A 15,247-nucleotide genomic window follows, 5' to 3' on the forward strand; every position below is an offset into this window, starting at 1 on the left:
CGTTCATGGTTTTGTAGAACAACTTTGGAAGAGGAATTTAGATACATGGGTCTTTAGTCATCTCTCTGTTCCTTGTTTCAATGTAATTTTTGGAAAGTAATTTTCTGTGTTCCAATTTACATTTATGGTATTAGAAATGTGTAATGACTTTAGCTAGGGTTCTGTTCAATACTCAAACAATGATAAAATTGTATATTCTTCTACACTTATGAAATATTAACATATGACAGCAGTTTGCCAAGATCTGTGCGTGACTTGCGAAGTATTAGCAATCTGTATTTTGCCAAGAATAAAACTCAGAAGTTAAATATCCTGAGTTAGGTCACAAAGTGACAGAATGGCATCGAAATTCTTTGTGGTCAGTCCACCCTAATCAAATGAGTCTTTGAGGTCAGATTGTTGCAAGGAGCAACTTCATTAACTGGAACACATAGTTTGGAAGCATGGGATTCAACAGAACGTTGGTTTTTACCCTTCCCTCACAATCAATGTTGTCATGGCTATAGGTGCTAAATTTTCTTTTTTGTCCATCTCTCAGCAATGCTCCATGGTCAAACAGAAAGAAGTGCACTCTGGGTTGCCAGGGCAGTGTTCCTCAGGTCTCCTGGGGGATGGGATTGCACGCAGGTTGCATGCAACGTCAGTTTCCTGCCTGTCCCTAGAGGGGAAACACTCCAAGACGATGTCTGCAAACAGCAGGCACCTGCACCCAGACCGCCTGCTGCCCTGGGTGTCTGATTCTCCCTCGCCCTGGGTGTCTGATTCTCCCTCGCCCTGGGTGTCTGATTCTCCCTCGCTGACCAAGCAGGGGCTCTGTGGACCATTTGGGCTTGGGGACTCCAGGAGAACAATGGCTCCAGCACCTCTCTTGAGGGATGATGCAGTCAGGGACCTCTTGATGACCCCGGATTTCAGGCCGTCTCCAATGGAGCGTATTCCATACACTGTCATGCGTGGAGTTGTGGAATTTGATTTGCAGCCTGCTGAACAGCAGGTGGAGAACATGAAGGACCTCACTTTCCACAGTTCATTTCTTATGATTCATTTGGAATCATTAAGAATAGCATAATTAAAAATTGAAAATAGCTATGTATCCCATCTTGCATAATTTATAAAATGTTTCAATTTCTATACACTATTTATAGCTCACAAAAGTCCCCCAACAAGATTCATTGTTATTATACAGACAACAAATCTATGTTTCAGGGAGGTTTTAAGCTGCTTATAAGCCTCTGTCCTAAATTGGCGAGTTTGGGCCTGGATGTAAGATCTTCCTGCTTCAAGCTACGCTCACTCTTCACTGCTCCTGAACAAGCGGGACATGCCTCCAGGAGCAACCCATCCCTTCTGAGACATTTTAAAAGTCCACATGGGAGACCCTTTGTCAGGTGGTGCTGGTGAATTTAAAGACCAATAATACATCTGCCAACACTTTCTTTCTTGGGTTATATAGGGAATAGCCTTGTAATAGCTGTTTGTTATACATGTACCTATTAATATTGTTGGTCTGCTCAGAACGTGAGAATATTTCAAAAAGTTCATGGCAAATGGAATTAAAAGATGTTTATTTTGTGGCAAAAATTTTTGAAATTCATGCATACCTTTTTCATAATGCACATTTTCTGTAAGTTTTCTGTAAACCCCTCATAGAGTGCCTGTTACGAGATGTCAGAGAAAGTTTACAGAAGCAAAGAAGTAAGGATGTCTTGGTTACTACTCAGCCATAAGTAAGAAAGACATCAGCAGTGACCAAGTCTCTGTGTAACTGTGAAACGTACTTTAATCAAAAGCCTACCAGAGGGGCGGTGCTGTGGTGTAGCAGGTAAAGCTACCACCTACAGTGCCGGCATCCCATATGGGTGCTGGATCGAGTCCTGGCTGCTCCACTTTCGATCCAGCTCCCTGCTATGGCCTGGGAAAGCTGCAGAAGATGGCCCAAGTGCTTGGGTCTCTGCACCTGCATGGGAAACCAGGAAGAAGCTCCTGGCTCCTGGCTTTGGAATGGCCCAGCTCTGGCTGTTGTGGCCATTTGGGGAGTAAACCAGCAGATGGAACTCACTCTCTCTGTCTCTACCTCTCTCTCTGAAACTCTGTATTTCAAATAAATTAAATAAATCTTTAAAAAAAAAAGCTTGCCAGAGTGGGGATGAATTAGGTATGTCCTGTAGTAGGTTTTCTAAAATGTGATCTGGGGTGAGCTGGGGAGGATAGGGGTGGCACAACACTGACACTGCTGCTGGGGATACTCCTACCCCATTTCAGAGGCACTGGGGTCAAATTCTAGCTCTGCTCTCTATCCCAGTTTCCTGCTAATGTGTACCCTCGGGGGCAGCGAGTGATGGCTCAAATATTTGGGCCCCTGCCACCCATGTGAGGGACCCACATTGAGTACCTAGCTCCTGGATTCCGCCTGGGGCATTTGGGGAGTGAACTAGCAGACTGGAGGTCTCTGTCTGTCTCTGTGCATTTCAAATATAAATAAATAAATAGAGTATTTTTGAAATGTTTCAGAGGCAAGTATGTTTCTCTAAAATCTATATGTGTTACCTGTAATTCTACTGATGGTGCCCCTCTGGATTTAGACAGAAAAATTAGGCTTGGGCCTCAAACTTAATATTTTACAAACTGAACTTAACACCCACCCCCTCTCCTGAGCTTGATATATGGCTTTCCATCCACTCCATTTCTAGGAGCCCACCCAGACTCCTCTTTCCTTTCCCAGCCATCAACATCAGATCCTATGGATATCATTTCGCAAATATTTCAAATGTGTTCCCTCATTTTGCATATCCTGCCATCCTTTGTCTCAAGTCCTCAATGGTTTTCAAGGGCGATTGCAGCATTCTCTTGCCTCTGCCTTAAAGGGCTGCTTCGGCAGGAAGTCCAAACTTCTGAGCCCCTGAGCAGAAGGGAGGCCCTGGTGCCCTTGTGCTCACATACTTAGCCTGCCTGTGGCTCCTCCTTTCCTTTGCAGGGGTCGTTCCAGACCTACTGCACTGACTTAGCTCCTTCATGCTACTCCTCCAAGACCACCGGGCAAGGAAGCGTGCGCCAGGCAGACTTCTCTTTTGAGCATGCCTCTTTCTCTGAGATGTCCTTACTTGTCTTCACTACCTCAGGCTGACATTCTCTTCTATCAGTCCCTGTGGGATCCTCTGACACTGACTGTGTTATGCTGGGCATTTTTAAAAAAGATTTATTGATTTATTTGAAAGGCAGAATTTAAGAGAGAGATAGAGATAGAGATGTAGAGAGAGATAGATAGAGAGAGAGAGAAAGAATGAATCTTCCATCTGCTGGTTCACTCCCCAGATGGCCGCAATGGCCGGAGCTACGCCAATCCCGAAGCCAGGAACCAGGAGCTTCTTCTGGGTCTCCCACATGGGTGCAGGGGCCGAAGCACTTGGGCCATCCTCCGTGGCTTTTCTAGGCCATTAGCAAGGGCTGGATGGGAAGTGGGGCAGCTGGGCCTCCAACCAGGACGCCAGTGCTGCAAGCCACTGCTGCAATGAACTGAGCCACAGTGCTGACCCCTGTGCTGTCCATCTGTGTGTTTCCCTTCAGCTAGTGCTTGGCCATGTTCTGGGGATCACTGTATCCCTGAGCTCTTATGCTGATATCTGATAGAAGCAGGTTGCCCTGGGGCGTAGGCAGTAGGTCTTCCTCTCCCTGCGACCCTCAGCTCTCCTCCGTGAGGGGCAAGAAGGATGGAGCAGTGGTGGTGGAGGCAGCATGTGTCAGGTTGCCTGCATGAGGAACCAGCTGGGACAGTTCTGGTTAGGGAGGCAGCACTCAGAGCAACTCCCCGCCCAGGCAGGAGTCAAGACAGAATACACAAATGGATGGATCACAGCGGCAGTCTGCCAGACTTGCTGTACAACATACAGATGGTGAAGAATGACAACAACATGAATCAGGCCGAGTTTCCTGCTCGTGTCATTCACTGCTTTATCCCCGGGGCTAAGTGGAGTCTCTGACACGTAGATGCCCAATCAATATTAAATGAATGACTGACTGACAGTGAAAGAATGAGAAGTTAACTTCAAAACCCGGGCCCTTTCAGTTGCTTTCTCTTGGCTTCCAGACTTTCTATAGGGTGTGCACACGGCTATGTGTATATGTGTATAGATATCTTTCATATAAAATTGAGTAGCATGTTCTCTTTATAATTAATTACAAATAAAGCAGCTGGTGTTGTGTTGCTTGCAATGCCAGCACCCCACATTGGAATGGTGCTTCTGGTCCAGCTCCCTGGGAAAGTAGCAGAAGATGGCCCAAGTCCTTGGGTCACTGCCACCCACATGGGAAGCCCAGTTGGAGTCCCAGGCTCCTGGCTTTGGCAGGGCCTACTTCTGGCTATTGTGGCTTTTTGAGGGGTGAACCAGCAGATGGAAGATTTCTCTCTTGCTCTCTCTCTCTCTCTCCCTCTTTCTCTGTTTCTCTGTCTTTCAAATACACACACACACACATATATAAATATATATAATGTATTTTTTTAATAAAATGAATGATAGCTTTGTACAAGTATTTTACACACAGAAATTTTAAGCCATTGAAATGCACAGCTTTGGTGATTTATTCCAGCTAGTAAAAGAAGCATGGGTTTTGGAAAATGAGTAGACATTGTTAAATAAAATTTATAGTTTCGGAGTGCACCAGGCCCAAGAGACCAAACCAAATGGGAGTTGCTCATGCTGAGGTTCCAAGCCAGCCAGCCATAGTTAAGCTGTTCATCAGACTGTCTGAGACATCAGGAGAAAGAGATACAGTAGTCCAGTACCCAAGCAATCCAGTTTTGGCTGGCATGATAAGAAAATCTCCTCCGCTTTATCCCTTACGAAAAAGTCAGCTGAAGTAATGTGATGTGAGCAGTCGGGTTTTTCTTCCTCTGTTGTTCAGTGTTTCTGCCTTATGAAACCATTGCTCTGCTAGTGCCCAGTGGGGGCGCTCATCATTTCCTAGAATGGCGGCTGCCTTGATTCATGAATTGCCAAAAGCCAATTAAATTTATAACCCAATTTGTTGCAATTGTGCCTTCTGACAACAGCCTACCTGCGCGTCACATAGCTTTACATTCTGAGAATTTGCTTTCAGTTCACTGGCAGGATGAACATGTCTTAGAAACTGTCCTTGCCCACAGCGTAGGGCAGGAGGCAGACTGAAGCAGACGCGGCCCACGAGGAAACCCAGGGCTCAACTGTGCAGAGGCGGGGACCCAGCACACAGAGCCCTTCCGGGTTCTAAAACTGTAGGAAGGCAGCGCTGCATCGTGCGCTTCTGGGGGGAAACATACTAAAGTTTAGATCCTTTCTCCTTAAACTTTTGGGCCTTTTATTTAAACAAACGAACAAACAAAAAAACAACAACAGGGAATGACAGCTGATTTTATCTTTCTCTACTACTGAAGCAGACCTAGCCATTTGCTGCAAAGCAGGACAAAAGCCAGCAGAGGGATGAAAGAAACCCAAAATAGATCTTTCTTGAACTGATTTGTATCAGTTATACACAGTGCAGTGAAGGGAAAGACAGGTAAGCACTTGCTGTAGACAGGAGCAAAGAATGATCCCTACCCCCCACTGAGGCTGTTGTTCTGTTTTGTTTTGGTCCTGAGACTCAAAGCAAACATCACAGCAGGTGGTAGCACTCCCCAGGAGACATCACTGACCAGGCACCCTCCCTGCACACATATGGGCTTGCTGCCAGGCCACTCTCTCTGTTCTTCCACAGCATGTTTTATAATGCAAATCACTGTCTACATCATGGCTCATTATTTTCCTTTCTGAATAAAATATGAACACATCAATTATGTGTCAGCCCATTCCTAAAGGCAAACCCTTGTCACACTGACCTCTTTCTGCTTTTATATTTTTCAGTATCTTCCTGAAATTTGTCAGCTGGGTGAGTTCCAAACCTTCTTACCCATTCTCTTTTTTTTTCCAGCACTTTTCAAACTTCCCCCTCTATCTAATTAGCATGATGTCAAGGCACATTGCCGGGGCCGGGGCGGGAAGGGGTTGCCCTTGGTTGAGCTGATGGCAGGTGGTACTCACCACTGCTTGTAATCGGCGTCGCAGTTACAGTAGTACTTGGGGTCTGTGCAGTTACGCTCAATGCCACAGGCGCACTTCTGAATGCCAGGCCCGGAGCCTCCCCAGTAGTAGTGCTTCTCATTGGCTTTGCCAACCCACCAAGTGTAAGGACTTCCATCTACAAGAAAGGGGGAAGGCACATTGAGAAACAGATCTGGCTTCAGTCATTATCATGCCATACTTACACCCATTCTCCCCAAGACAGGTATTGTTCTCTGAGCACTGAATGTCCCCACCTCTCTTAAAAATAAAGTTATTTCAATAATAGAATATTTAATTAAAAAACTTCAGAAGAAGTAGAAGAAAACAAAAAAAGGAAAAAGCTTTCATGTTCATAAATTGGAGGAATTAATACCACCAGAATGTTCATACTACCCAAAGCAATTCACAGATTCAATTGGTTCTAAACAAAATACCAAGGACATTCTTCTCAGATCTATAATTCATATGCAAACACAAGAGATCCCAAATAGCCAAAGTAATCGTGAACATTAGAAACAAAGCTGAAGGTACCACAATACCAGATTTCAAGTTTTAACCAAATCGGCCTGGCACTGGCATAAAAATAGACATGTGGATCAATGAAACAGATTAGAAGCCCCAGAAATTAACTCATATGTCTGTAATTCACTAATTTCTGACAAAAGAGTTAAAATCACTCCCTGGAGAAAGGAAAATTTCTTTAGTAAATGGTGTTGGCAAAACTGGATCTTTACATGCAAAAGTATGTAACAAGATCCCTACCTTACACCCTATAAAAAATCAACTCACAAGAGATCAAGAATCTAAATCAAACTGCTAAAGGAAAACAGAGCGGAAACACTGCACTGCAAGACATTGACCTAGGCAATGACTTCTTGGATAAGACCCCAGAAGCACAGGGAATAAAATAAAACAGCCAGATGAGATTACATCAAGGTAAAGAAGCTTCTCGGCAAAGTGAAGAGGCAACACACAGAATGAGAGAAAATATTTTCAAACTATGTGCCTCATAAAAGATTGCTATCCAGAATATATAAGGAGTCCAAGAAACTCAACAACAACAAAAGAAACAATCCAGTTAAGAAATGGGGTGAGGATACGAACAGGTGTTTTTTCAAAGAATGAAACACAAATGTCCGATACACACATGAAAGGATGCTCAGGGTCACTAGTCATCTGGGAAACGCAAATCAAAACCATAATGAGGTTTCACCTCACCCCAGTTAGAATGACTATCATCTACAAATCAAAAAATAATAAAAGTTGCTGGGGATGTGGGGGAAAAGCTACCCTAATACACGGCTGGTAGGAAGGTAAACTAATGCAACCACTATGGAAGATAGTATGGCGATTCCTCGGAAATCTGAAAACAGATCTACCGTATGACCCAGCCATCCCACACCTGGGAATTTACCTAAACGAAATGAAATCAGAATATGAAGAGTTTATTTGTGGCGAAGCCAAGATGCCGGTATAGCAAAAAGACATTCTGAGTTGCAGGGGGAAAATAGATTGTTAATAAGGAAAGGGGATACAGGCTGGTGACAGAGCCCTAGTTTTGAGCAGAGAATCCCAGGAGTCCAGCAGAGACTGAGTAGGACCACACAGAGGGAGCAGAGAGTCACAGAGACACAGCAGAGGTGTGATGGAGAAGCAAAACAGGACGAGTGACGCCATTCCCTCCCTCCCTCCCCAGGCAGACCAGGTGAGGCATGAGGTCGCAAGTGGGAGAGCTGGGTAAACTGTGCTTGAAATTCCAAGAGGGAAGAATAGGGGAATAGATAGAGAACTCGGGCACACCTCTGAGGTGCCCATCTGCATCTCCCCCTCCCCACAACTGGACCTGCAGCTGGCTGGGAGAAGCCATTTTGTCTGTTTACATCTCCTAATGTAAACAGGGTGCTACTGCATTTGTCTCCCATGCACATGCCCATCAATTGTGGGGGCCACTTCACCACACCCCACTCAACTCACCTGGGAATGAGGATCGCAATATTTCAGAGTAATCCCCTCCCACCGCCACATGAGCTGTACAATGGGGAGAAGTTCTAAACATTGAAATCCTAGCTCCTTTCACACACTAGAGCATGGCCCAAGTAGGTGGGGCTTAGTGCACAAGAGCTCTCCTATTTGCCCCCATCACCATCCAGAAGTGAGCAGGACTTCCAGAGGCCGGGTTATGTATTTCCACTGGCAATGCACAGACACATAGCAGAAGGAAGTCTTGCCAACAGCACCACGATATGTATTAAAGATAAAAGGAACCAGAAATGCTGAAAAACTAGGTGGGGGGGTGGATTTTAATAAGACTAAAGAAGACAGTATTAGCCCCAGAATGGAACACTACATCACCTCTTCAATAACAGAAGCAGAAGAGATTGAGGATATGCCAGAAAGGGAATTCAGAAAATTAATCTTCAGGTTACTTAGAAGCAATCAGAAACAAATTCATGACCTAAATGAAAAGTGTTCCCAAGAAATTGAGATATTGAAGAGAAATCAGAATGAAATTCTAGATATGAAGAATCCAATAAAGCAAATAAAAAATACAGTGGATATTCTCAGAAATAGAATAAATGAAACAGAAGAATGAATGTTAGAACTAGAAGACACATTTCTGGAAATAACTCAGTCAGACCAAACAAAACATGAAATCAGGAAATTGAAAAACAAGGTTGTCGATCTGCAAGATTCTATCAAACAATCCAACATACAGATCCTAGGAGTTCCAGAAGGCATCGAAACAGAGAAAGGATTAGAAGGCCTTTTTAATGAAATAATAGCATAGAAGTTCCCCCTTCTGGAGAAAGAAAGACACATTCAAATCCAGGAAATATGCAGAACTCCCAACAGACAGACCAGAAAAGATCCTCACCTCACCTCGACACATAGTGGCAAAGCTCTCCTCAGTAACACATAAAGAGCCTAAAATGTGCATGAGAGAAACACCAAATCACATACAGAGAAAACCTGATTAAACTCACCCCAGACTTCTTATCACAAACCCTACAGGCAAGGAGAGAATGGCAAGACAGACTCCAAGTCTTAAGAGAAAAAAACCTGTCAACCCAGATTACTGTATCCTGCAAAACTCTCATTTATGATGAAGGAGAAATAAAGATCTTCCACAGAAAATATAAATTGAAAGAATTTGTAAGTACTCGCCCAGCCCTAGGAAAGTTGTTCAAACATGTGTTACACACAGAAACAAGAACATCACTGGAAAAGTAGATAATCACCCAACAAAAGAACAAATGAAATCCAAAGTACATAAACAGAGCTATTTAGAGAAATATGGCAGGGCAAAGTCAGTACTTAACAATAGTAACACTGACTATAAATGGTCTCAACTCCCCAGTTAAAACACACAAACTGGCTTAACGGATTAAAAAAGGAAATCCATCTAGTTGCTGCTTACAAAAAACAAATCTTAACAACAAAGATGCTTGCACACTGAAAATGAAAGGATGGGAAAAGATAATCCATGCTAATAGAAACCAAATAAAGCTGGTGTGGCCATCTTGATATCAGACAAAATAGACTTTAACACAAAAACCATCAAGAGAGACAAAGAAGAACACTATATAATGATCAAAGGATCAATTCAACAGGAAGATGTGACCATTATGAATGTATATGCACCCAACCACAGGGTACCTGCTATTTAAAAGAAATGTTAAAAGATTTAACGGGAGATATAGATCCAAATACAATAGTGATGGGGAACTTCAATACCCCACTCTCAGCAAGGGACAGATCAACAAAACAGAAAATCCTAAGGAAAACAGCAGAGTTAATCGACACCATAGATCAAATAGACCTAGCTGATATCTACAGAACCTTCCACCCTACAGCCAAAGAGTATGTATATTTCTCTCCAGTACATGGAACATTCTCTAGGATTGACCACATGCTAGACCATACAGCAAGTCTCAGCAAATTAAAAAAAATTGAAGTTATACCATGCATCTTCTTGAATCACAATGCAATGAAGCTAGAAATCAGCAACTCAATAATCATTACAACATATGCAAAAAAATGGAGAATGAACATTTTAGTGAATGAACAGTGGATCATAGAAGAAATAAAAGAGATAGCAAAAAATTTCTAGAAACAAATGAAGATGACAATACAACATACCAAAATTTGTGGGATACAGCAAAAGCAGTGTTAAAAGGAAAGTTTATAGCAATTGGTGCTTACAACAAGAAAATGGAAAGGTACCAAATAAATGAACTATTTATGCACCTCAAGGATCTAGAAAAAATAAACAGCAAACTTAACCCAAAACCAGTAGAAGGAAAGACATAATTAAAATTAGAGAAGAAATCAATCAAACAAAATTGAAACCAAAAAGCAATACAAAAGATCAGCAAAATGAAGAGCTGATTTTTTGAAAAAATAAAAAAATTGACACTCCATTGGCCAACTAACCAAAAAAAGGAGAGAGAAGACCCAAATCAATAAAATTAGAGATGAAAAAGGAAATTTAGCAACAGATACCACAGAAATAAAAAGAATCATCAGAAATTACTACACAGAGCTGTATGCCAACAAACTGAGAAACCTAGAAGAAATGGGCAGATTCCTCGAGACATACAACCTAAATTGACATACAATCTTAATTGAGCCATGAAGACATAGAAAACCTAAACAGACCCATAACTAAATCAGAAATTGAATCAGCAATAAAGGCCCTCCCAACAAAGAAAAGCCCAGGAGTAGATGGGATTCACTGCTGAATTCTAACAAACATTTAAAGAAGAACTAACTCCTATTCTTCTCAAGTTATTCAAAACAATTGAAAGAGAGAGAATCCTTCCAAATTCTATGAAGCCAGCATCACTTTAATACCTAAAATCCAGAAAAGATGCAACAGAGAAAGAAAACTACAGACCAATCTCCCTGATGAACATAAATACAAAAATCCTTAACAAAATTCTGGTCAATTGAATTCAGCAACACATCAGGAAAATTATTCACCCGGACGAAGTGGGATTTATCCCTGGTATGCAGGTATGGTTCAACATTTGCAAATCAATCAATGTGATACACCACATTAACAGACTGCAGAAGAAAAACCATATGATTATCTCAATAGATGCAGAGAAAGCATTTGATAAAATACAACACCCTTTCATGATGAAAACTTTAAGCAAATTGGGTATAGAAGGAACATTCCTCAACACAATCAAGGCAATCTATGACAAACCCATGGCCAGCATCCTAGTGAATGCAGAAAAGCTGGAAGCATTCCCACTGAGAACATGGGAAGCAGTCCACACAGCAGACTCCTAGAATGACAAACACCCTAAACAGCACTCTGACCTCAGAATCATCCCCTAAGGCATTTGGACCTGACTGAAAATCCCATGAGAGCATTTCAGGCATGGAAAGCCAAGACATAGTTTCAAAAGTGGTTCTGCAATGAAAGATCTCTGTGAGACCCGAGTGGAAAGAAGGGGCCATCAAAGAAGGATGCACTTTTCTCTGAAGGGAGGTGAGAACTTCCACTTTGCATATGGTCCTGTCTAAATACCAATGGAGTTTGTGGACTCAAAAGGCTTCCACCCTTCACCTGCATGGGAGACCAGGAGGAAGCACCTGGCTCCTGGTTTTGGATTGGCGCAGCGTGCCAGCTGTAGTGGCCATTTGAGGGGTGAACCAACGGAAGGAAGACCTTTCTCTCCGTCTCTCTCTCTCTTTCAATAACTCTGCCAAAAAAAAAAAAAGGCTTCCACAGCCTTGGCAGCTCATGTCAAGAGCCTCGGGTGGTCACTGACATTAAAAATAAGAGTGTTAATTGTTAAATCAACAACAGGAGTCACTGTGCACCTGCTCCCCATGTTGGACCTCTGTCCTTAATGAGGTTTACTATGAGAATTAATAGTAAAACTTGTCTTCAAACTGTGCTTTATACTTTGTGTGTCTGTGTGGGTGCAAACAGCTGACATCTCTACTTAGAATAGACTTGGTCTTCTGTATACAAAGTCAATTAAAAATGAATCTTAATGAAAAATGTAATGGGAGAGGGGGTAAGAGGTGGGATGGGAGTGGGGTGGGAGGGCAGGAATGGGGTGAAGAAACACTATATCCCTAAAAGCTGTACCTATGAAATTTGTTTTCATTAAATAAAAACCTTCAAAAAAAGAGCTACATGTACTCCAACTTTTATAGCAGCTCAATTCACAATAGCTAAGATATGGGATCAGCCCAGATGTCCATTAACAGATGACTAGATACAGCAAATTTGGTAAATATACATGATGGATTTCAGCCATCAAAAAAAATGAAATCCTACCTTTTGCACCAAAATGTGTGCAATTACAGATCATTATGCTTAGTCAAATCCATCAGTCCCAAAAAGACAAATATCATACACTTCCTCAGATTTATGGTAACATATATGGAACAGTAAAAAAAAGTAATGTATCTGAATGAAATTGACATCTTGAGATTTTTTTATTGTTTATAGCCCTGCCTATACTTCTGAGGAATGGTGGTTTTTCCTACTTACTACTTGTTGAATTTTTTATTTAGTGGAAGATTAAGTTTGTAATTTGGAAGTAAATTGAAAGTATGTCATTATAAAAATTAGAAGTAAAATAAGAATGGAAGGGGCAGAGAGGGTGAGAGCAAGAGAGGGTGGGGGATATTAGTATGATCTTTTATTTATTTATTTATTTATTTATTGACAGGCAGAGTGGACAGTGAGAGAGAGAGACAGAGAGAAAGGTCTTCCTTTGCTGTTGGTTCACCCCCCAGTGGCCACCATGGCTGGCGTACTTCGGCAGGTGCATCACGCTGATCTGAAGCCAGGAGCCAGATGCTTCTCCTGGTCTCCCATGGGGTGCAGGGCCCAAGAACTTGGGCCATCCTCCACTGCACTCCCTGGGCCACAGCAGAGAGCTGGCCTGGAAGAGGGGCAACTGGGCCAGAATCCAGTGCCTCGACCGGGACTAGAACCCAGTATGCTGGCGCCGCAGGTGGAGGATTAGCCTATTAAGCCACAGCAATATGATCTTAAAACTTCATATATGAAATATATGAAACCTGTTTCATTTATATACATAAATTTTAAAAATTGAGAAAAAAGTTTTGATATTTCAGATGCCCTATTTGGGAAACAGATTCATGATGTTTTTTGAAACTGTTTGCAAATATTTTTATTTCAGTTATTAGTATCAACAGAACACATCGCTTCTCGGCCTTTTGGCTAAGATCAAGTGTAGTATCAACAGAACACTATGAGAAACGTACTTAACATGTTTACTTTTTTAAAGATTTATTTATTTTATTTGAAAGTTAGAGAAAGACAGAGAGAGAGAGTCAGACAGACAGACATCTTTCATCCACAACAGCCAGTGCTGAGCCAGACTGAAGCCAAGAGCCAAGAAATCTTCTGGGTCTGCATGTGGGTGCAGGGGCCCAAGCACTTGGGACATCTTCCACTGCTTTTTCCAGGCCAGTAACAGAAGACCAGAAGTAGAGCAGCTAGGACTCAATCTTGTGCCTAAATGGGTTGCCAAGCAATGGCTTTACTGGCTATACCACAACACTGGCCCCACGTGTTTAACTTTTAAGCATACAAGTTTCAGACCAGCACCTCGGCTCAATAGGCTAATCCTCCGCCTTGCGGCTCCGGCACACCGGGTTCTAGTTCTAGTCGGGGTGCCAGATCCTGTCCCGGTTGCCCCTCTTCCAGGCCAGCTCTCTGCTGTGGCCCGGGGAGTGCAGTGGAGGATGGCCCAAGTGCTTGGGCCCTGTACCCGCATGGGAGACCAGGAGAAGCACCTGGCTCCTGGCTTCGGATAGTGCGGTGCGCTGGCCGCAGCACACCGGCCACAGCGGCCACTGGGGGGTGAAGCAACAGAAAAGGAATACCTTTCTCTCTGTCTCTCTCTCTCACTGTCAACTCTGTCAAAAAAAAAAAAAAAATACAAGTTTCGATTGTCATTTGGGTCTAATAGTCACATCAATGCCAAAAATGAGCTCCTTATAATTTGGGTTAAAATAATCAGGGTGTTTTTATTTTAGAAATGAAAGTTTTTACTCATTCTTGCATAATATTAAAAGATGCCCCCTGCAGTTCTCATTGTTTGCATTGTATCGGAAGATTCCTAGGCTGAAGTTTATTATTTATATCATTTTAAAAGATTTATATTTATGAAGCAGGTTTCTGGTTATGATGTTTCTATAAACTTTAATAAACATATCCAAACTTAAAAGAAAATCAGAGTGAACAGTAAGATACAGAATATTCACAGGGATGTATACCTCTTTACTTGGAAAAGAACTTTACATTCCAGCTTTTGGAATATGGGAACGGATTCAGGAGATCAGTGGCCCTGGTGGAGTCAGCCCACACTGAAGGTGCACAAGCCTTGAACTGATTCTACAACACACAGCCAACACCATGGTTGCTCTTGTTTTTCTGTGAGCTAATAGGCAGATCATAGAAAATTAGGGTTGAAAACAGACTTTTGCTGTGTCTATTACCTCCTAAATTAAGGGAAAAGAAAATTTAGGCCTAATAAAGGTCAAACAATTCTTTCAGTTACCCAAATCAGCTCCCCCAAACCCGAATCAGAAATCTGATACTTCAAGGTACAACACATTGTTCCTGTTTTGTATCCAGGCCGCTGTCTGTATCTGCAAGTTCTGCACCCATGGGTTCAAGAAACTGCAGAACAAAAATAGTTCAAAACAACATGTCTCTGTTGAACATATACAAGCTTTTTTACCTAGTCATTGTTTCCCACGCATTATTTGAAAACAACCACTTTATAGCATTTACATTGTATTAGGTACAGTGAGTAATCTAGAGAGGACTGAAGGCAGGTGGGAAGCATGCATGTGCTATAGGCCCTTTCCTGAGGGGGGTCTGGGATTAACTCCCATGGACACTGAGAGGTGGTTGTATCATACTACTTCCCTTTATTGTTTGGCCTAATATTCACCCACTCATTCATTCATGCATTCAGCAAGCATCCATTGGTTTTCCCTAAAAAGAAGAAACATGTTGATGGAGAATATGGTGTAATAAGTCTCGTGGGGGCTGGTACTGTGGTGTAGTGGGCTTAGCTTCTGCCTGCGACGCCGGCATCCCACATGGGTGCTGGTCTATATATTGGCAGCTCCTTTTCCAATCCAGCTCTCTGCTATGGCCTGCGAAA

At 42.5% G+C, this 15,247-nt stretch overlaps 1 protein-coding gene and 1 pseudogene across 1 annotated transcript in view; one reads left to right on the top strand and one right to left on the bottom strand.

Moving 5' to 3' along the window:
- CNTNAP2 (contactin associated protein 2) overlaps positions 1-15,247 on the bottom strand; it is a 2,149,916-nt gene that overhangs the window by 264,694 nt on the left and 1,869,975 nt on the right. The window contains exon 14 of the mRNA XM_089329590.1: positions 6,051-6,207. Within this exon, the coding sequence (XP_089185716.1) occupies positions 6,051-6,207 (157 nt within the window). The remainder of the gene's footprint in view (positions 1-6,050; positions 6,208-15,247) is intronic.
- Positions 13,268-13,428, top strand: LOC149127618 (U2 spliceosomal RNA; annotated as a pseudogene).

Source organism: Oryctolagus cuniculus, chromosome 3 (assembly GCF_051225735.1).
Source record: "Oryctolagus cuniculus isolate XC-2025 breed Fujian yellow rabbit chromosome 3, ASM5122573v1, whole genome shotgun sequence".
In the NCBI taxonomy this organism is placed as follows: Eukaryota; Metazoa; Chordata; class Mammalia; order Lagomorpha; family Leporidae; genus Oryctolagus; species Oryctolagus cuniculus.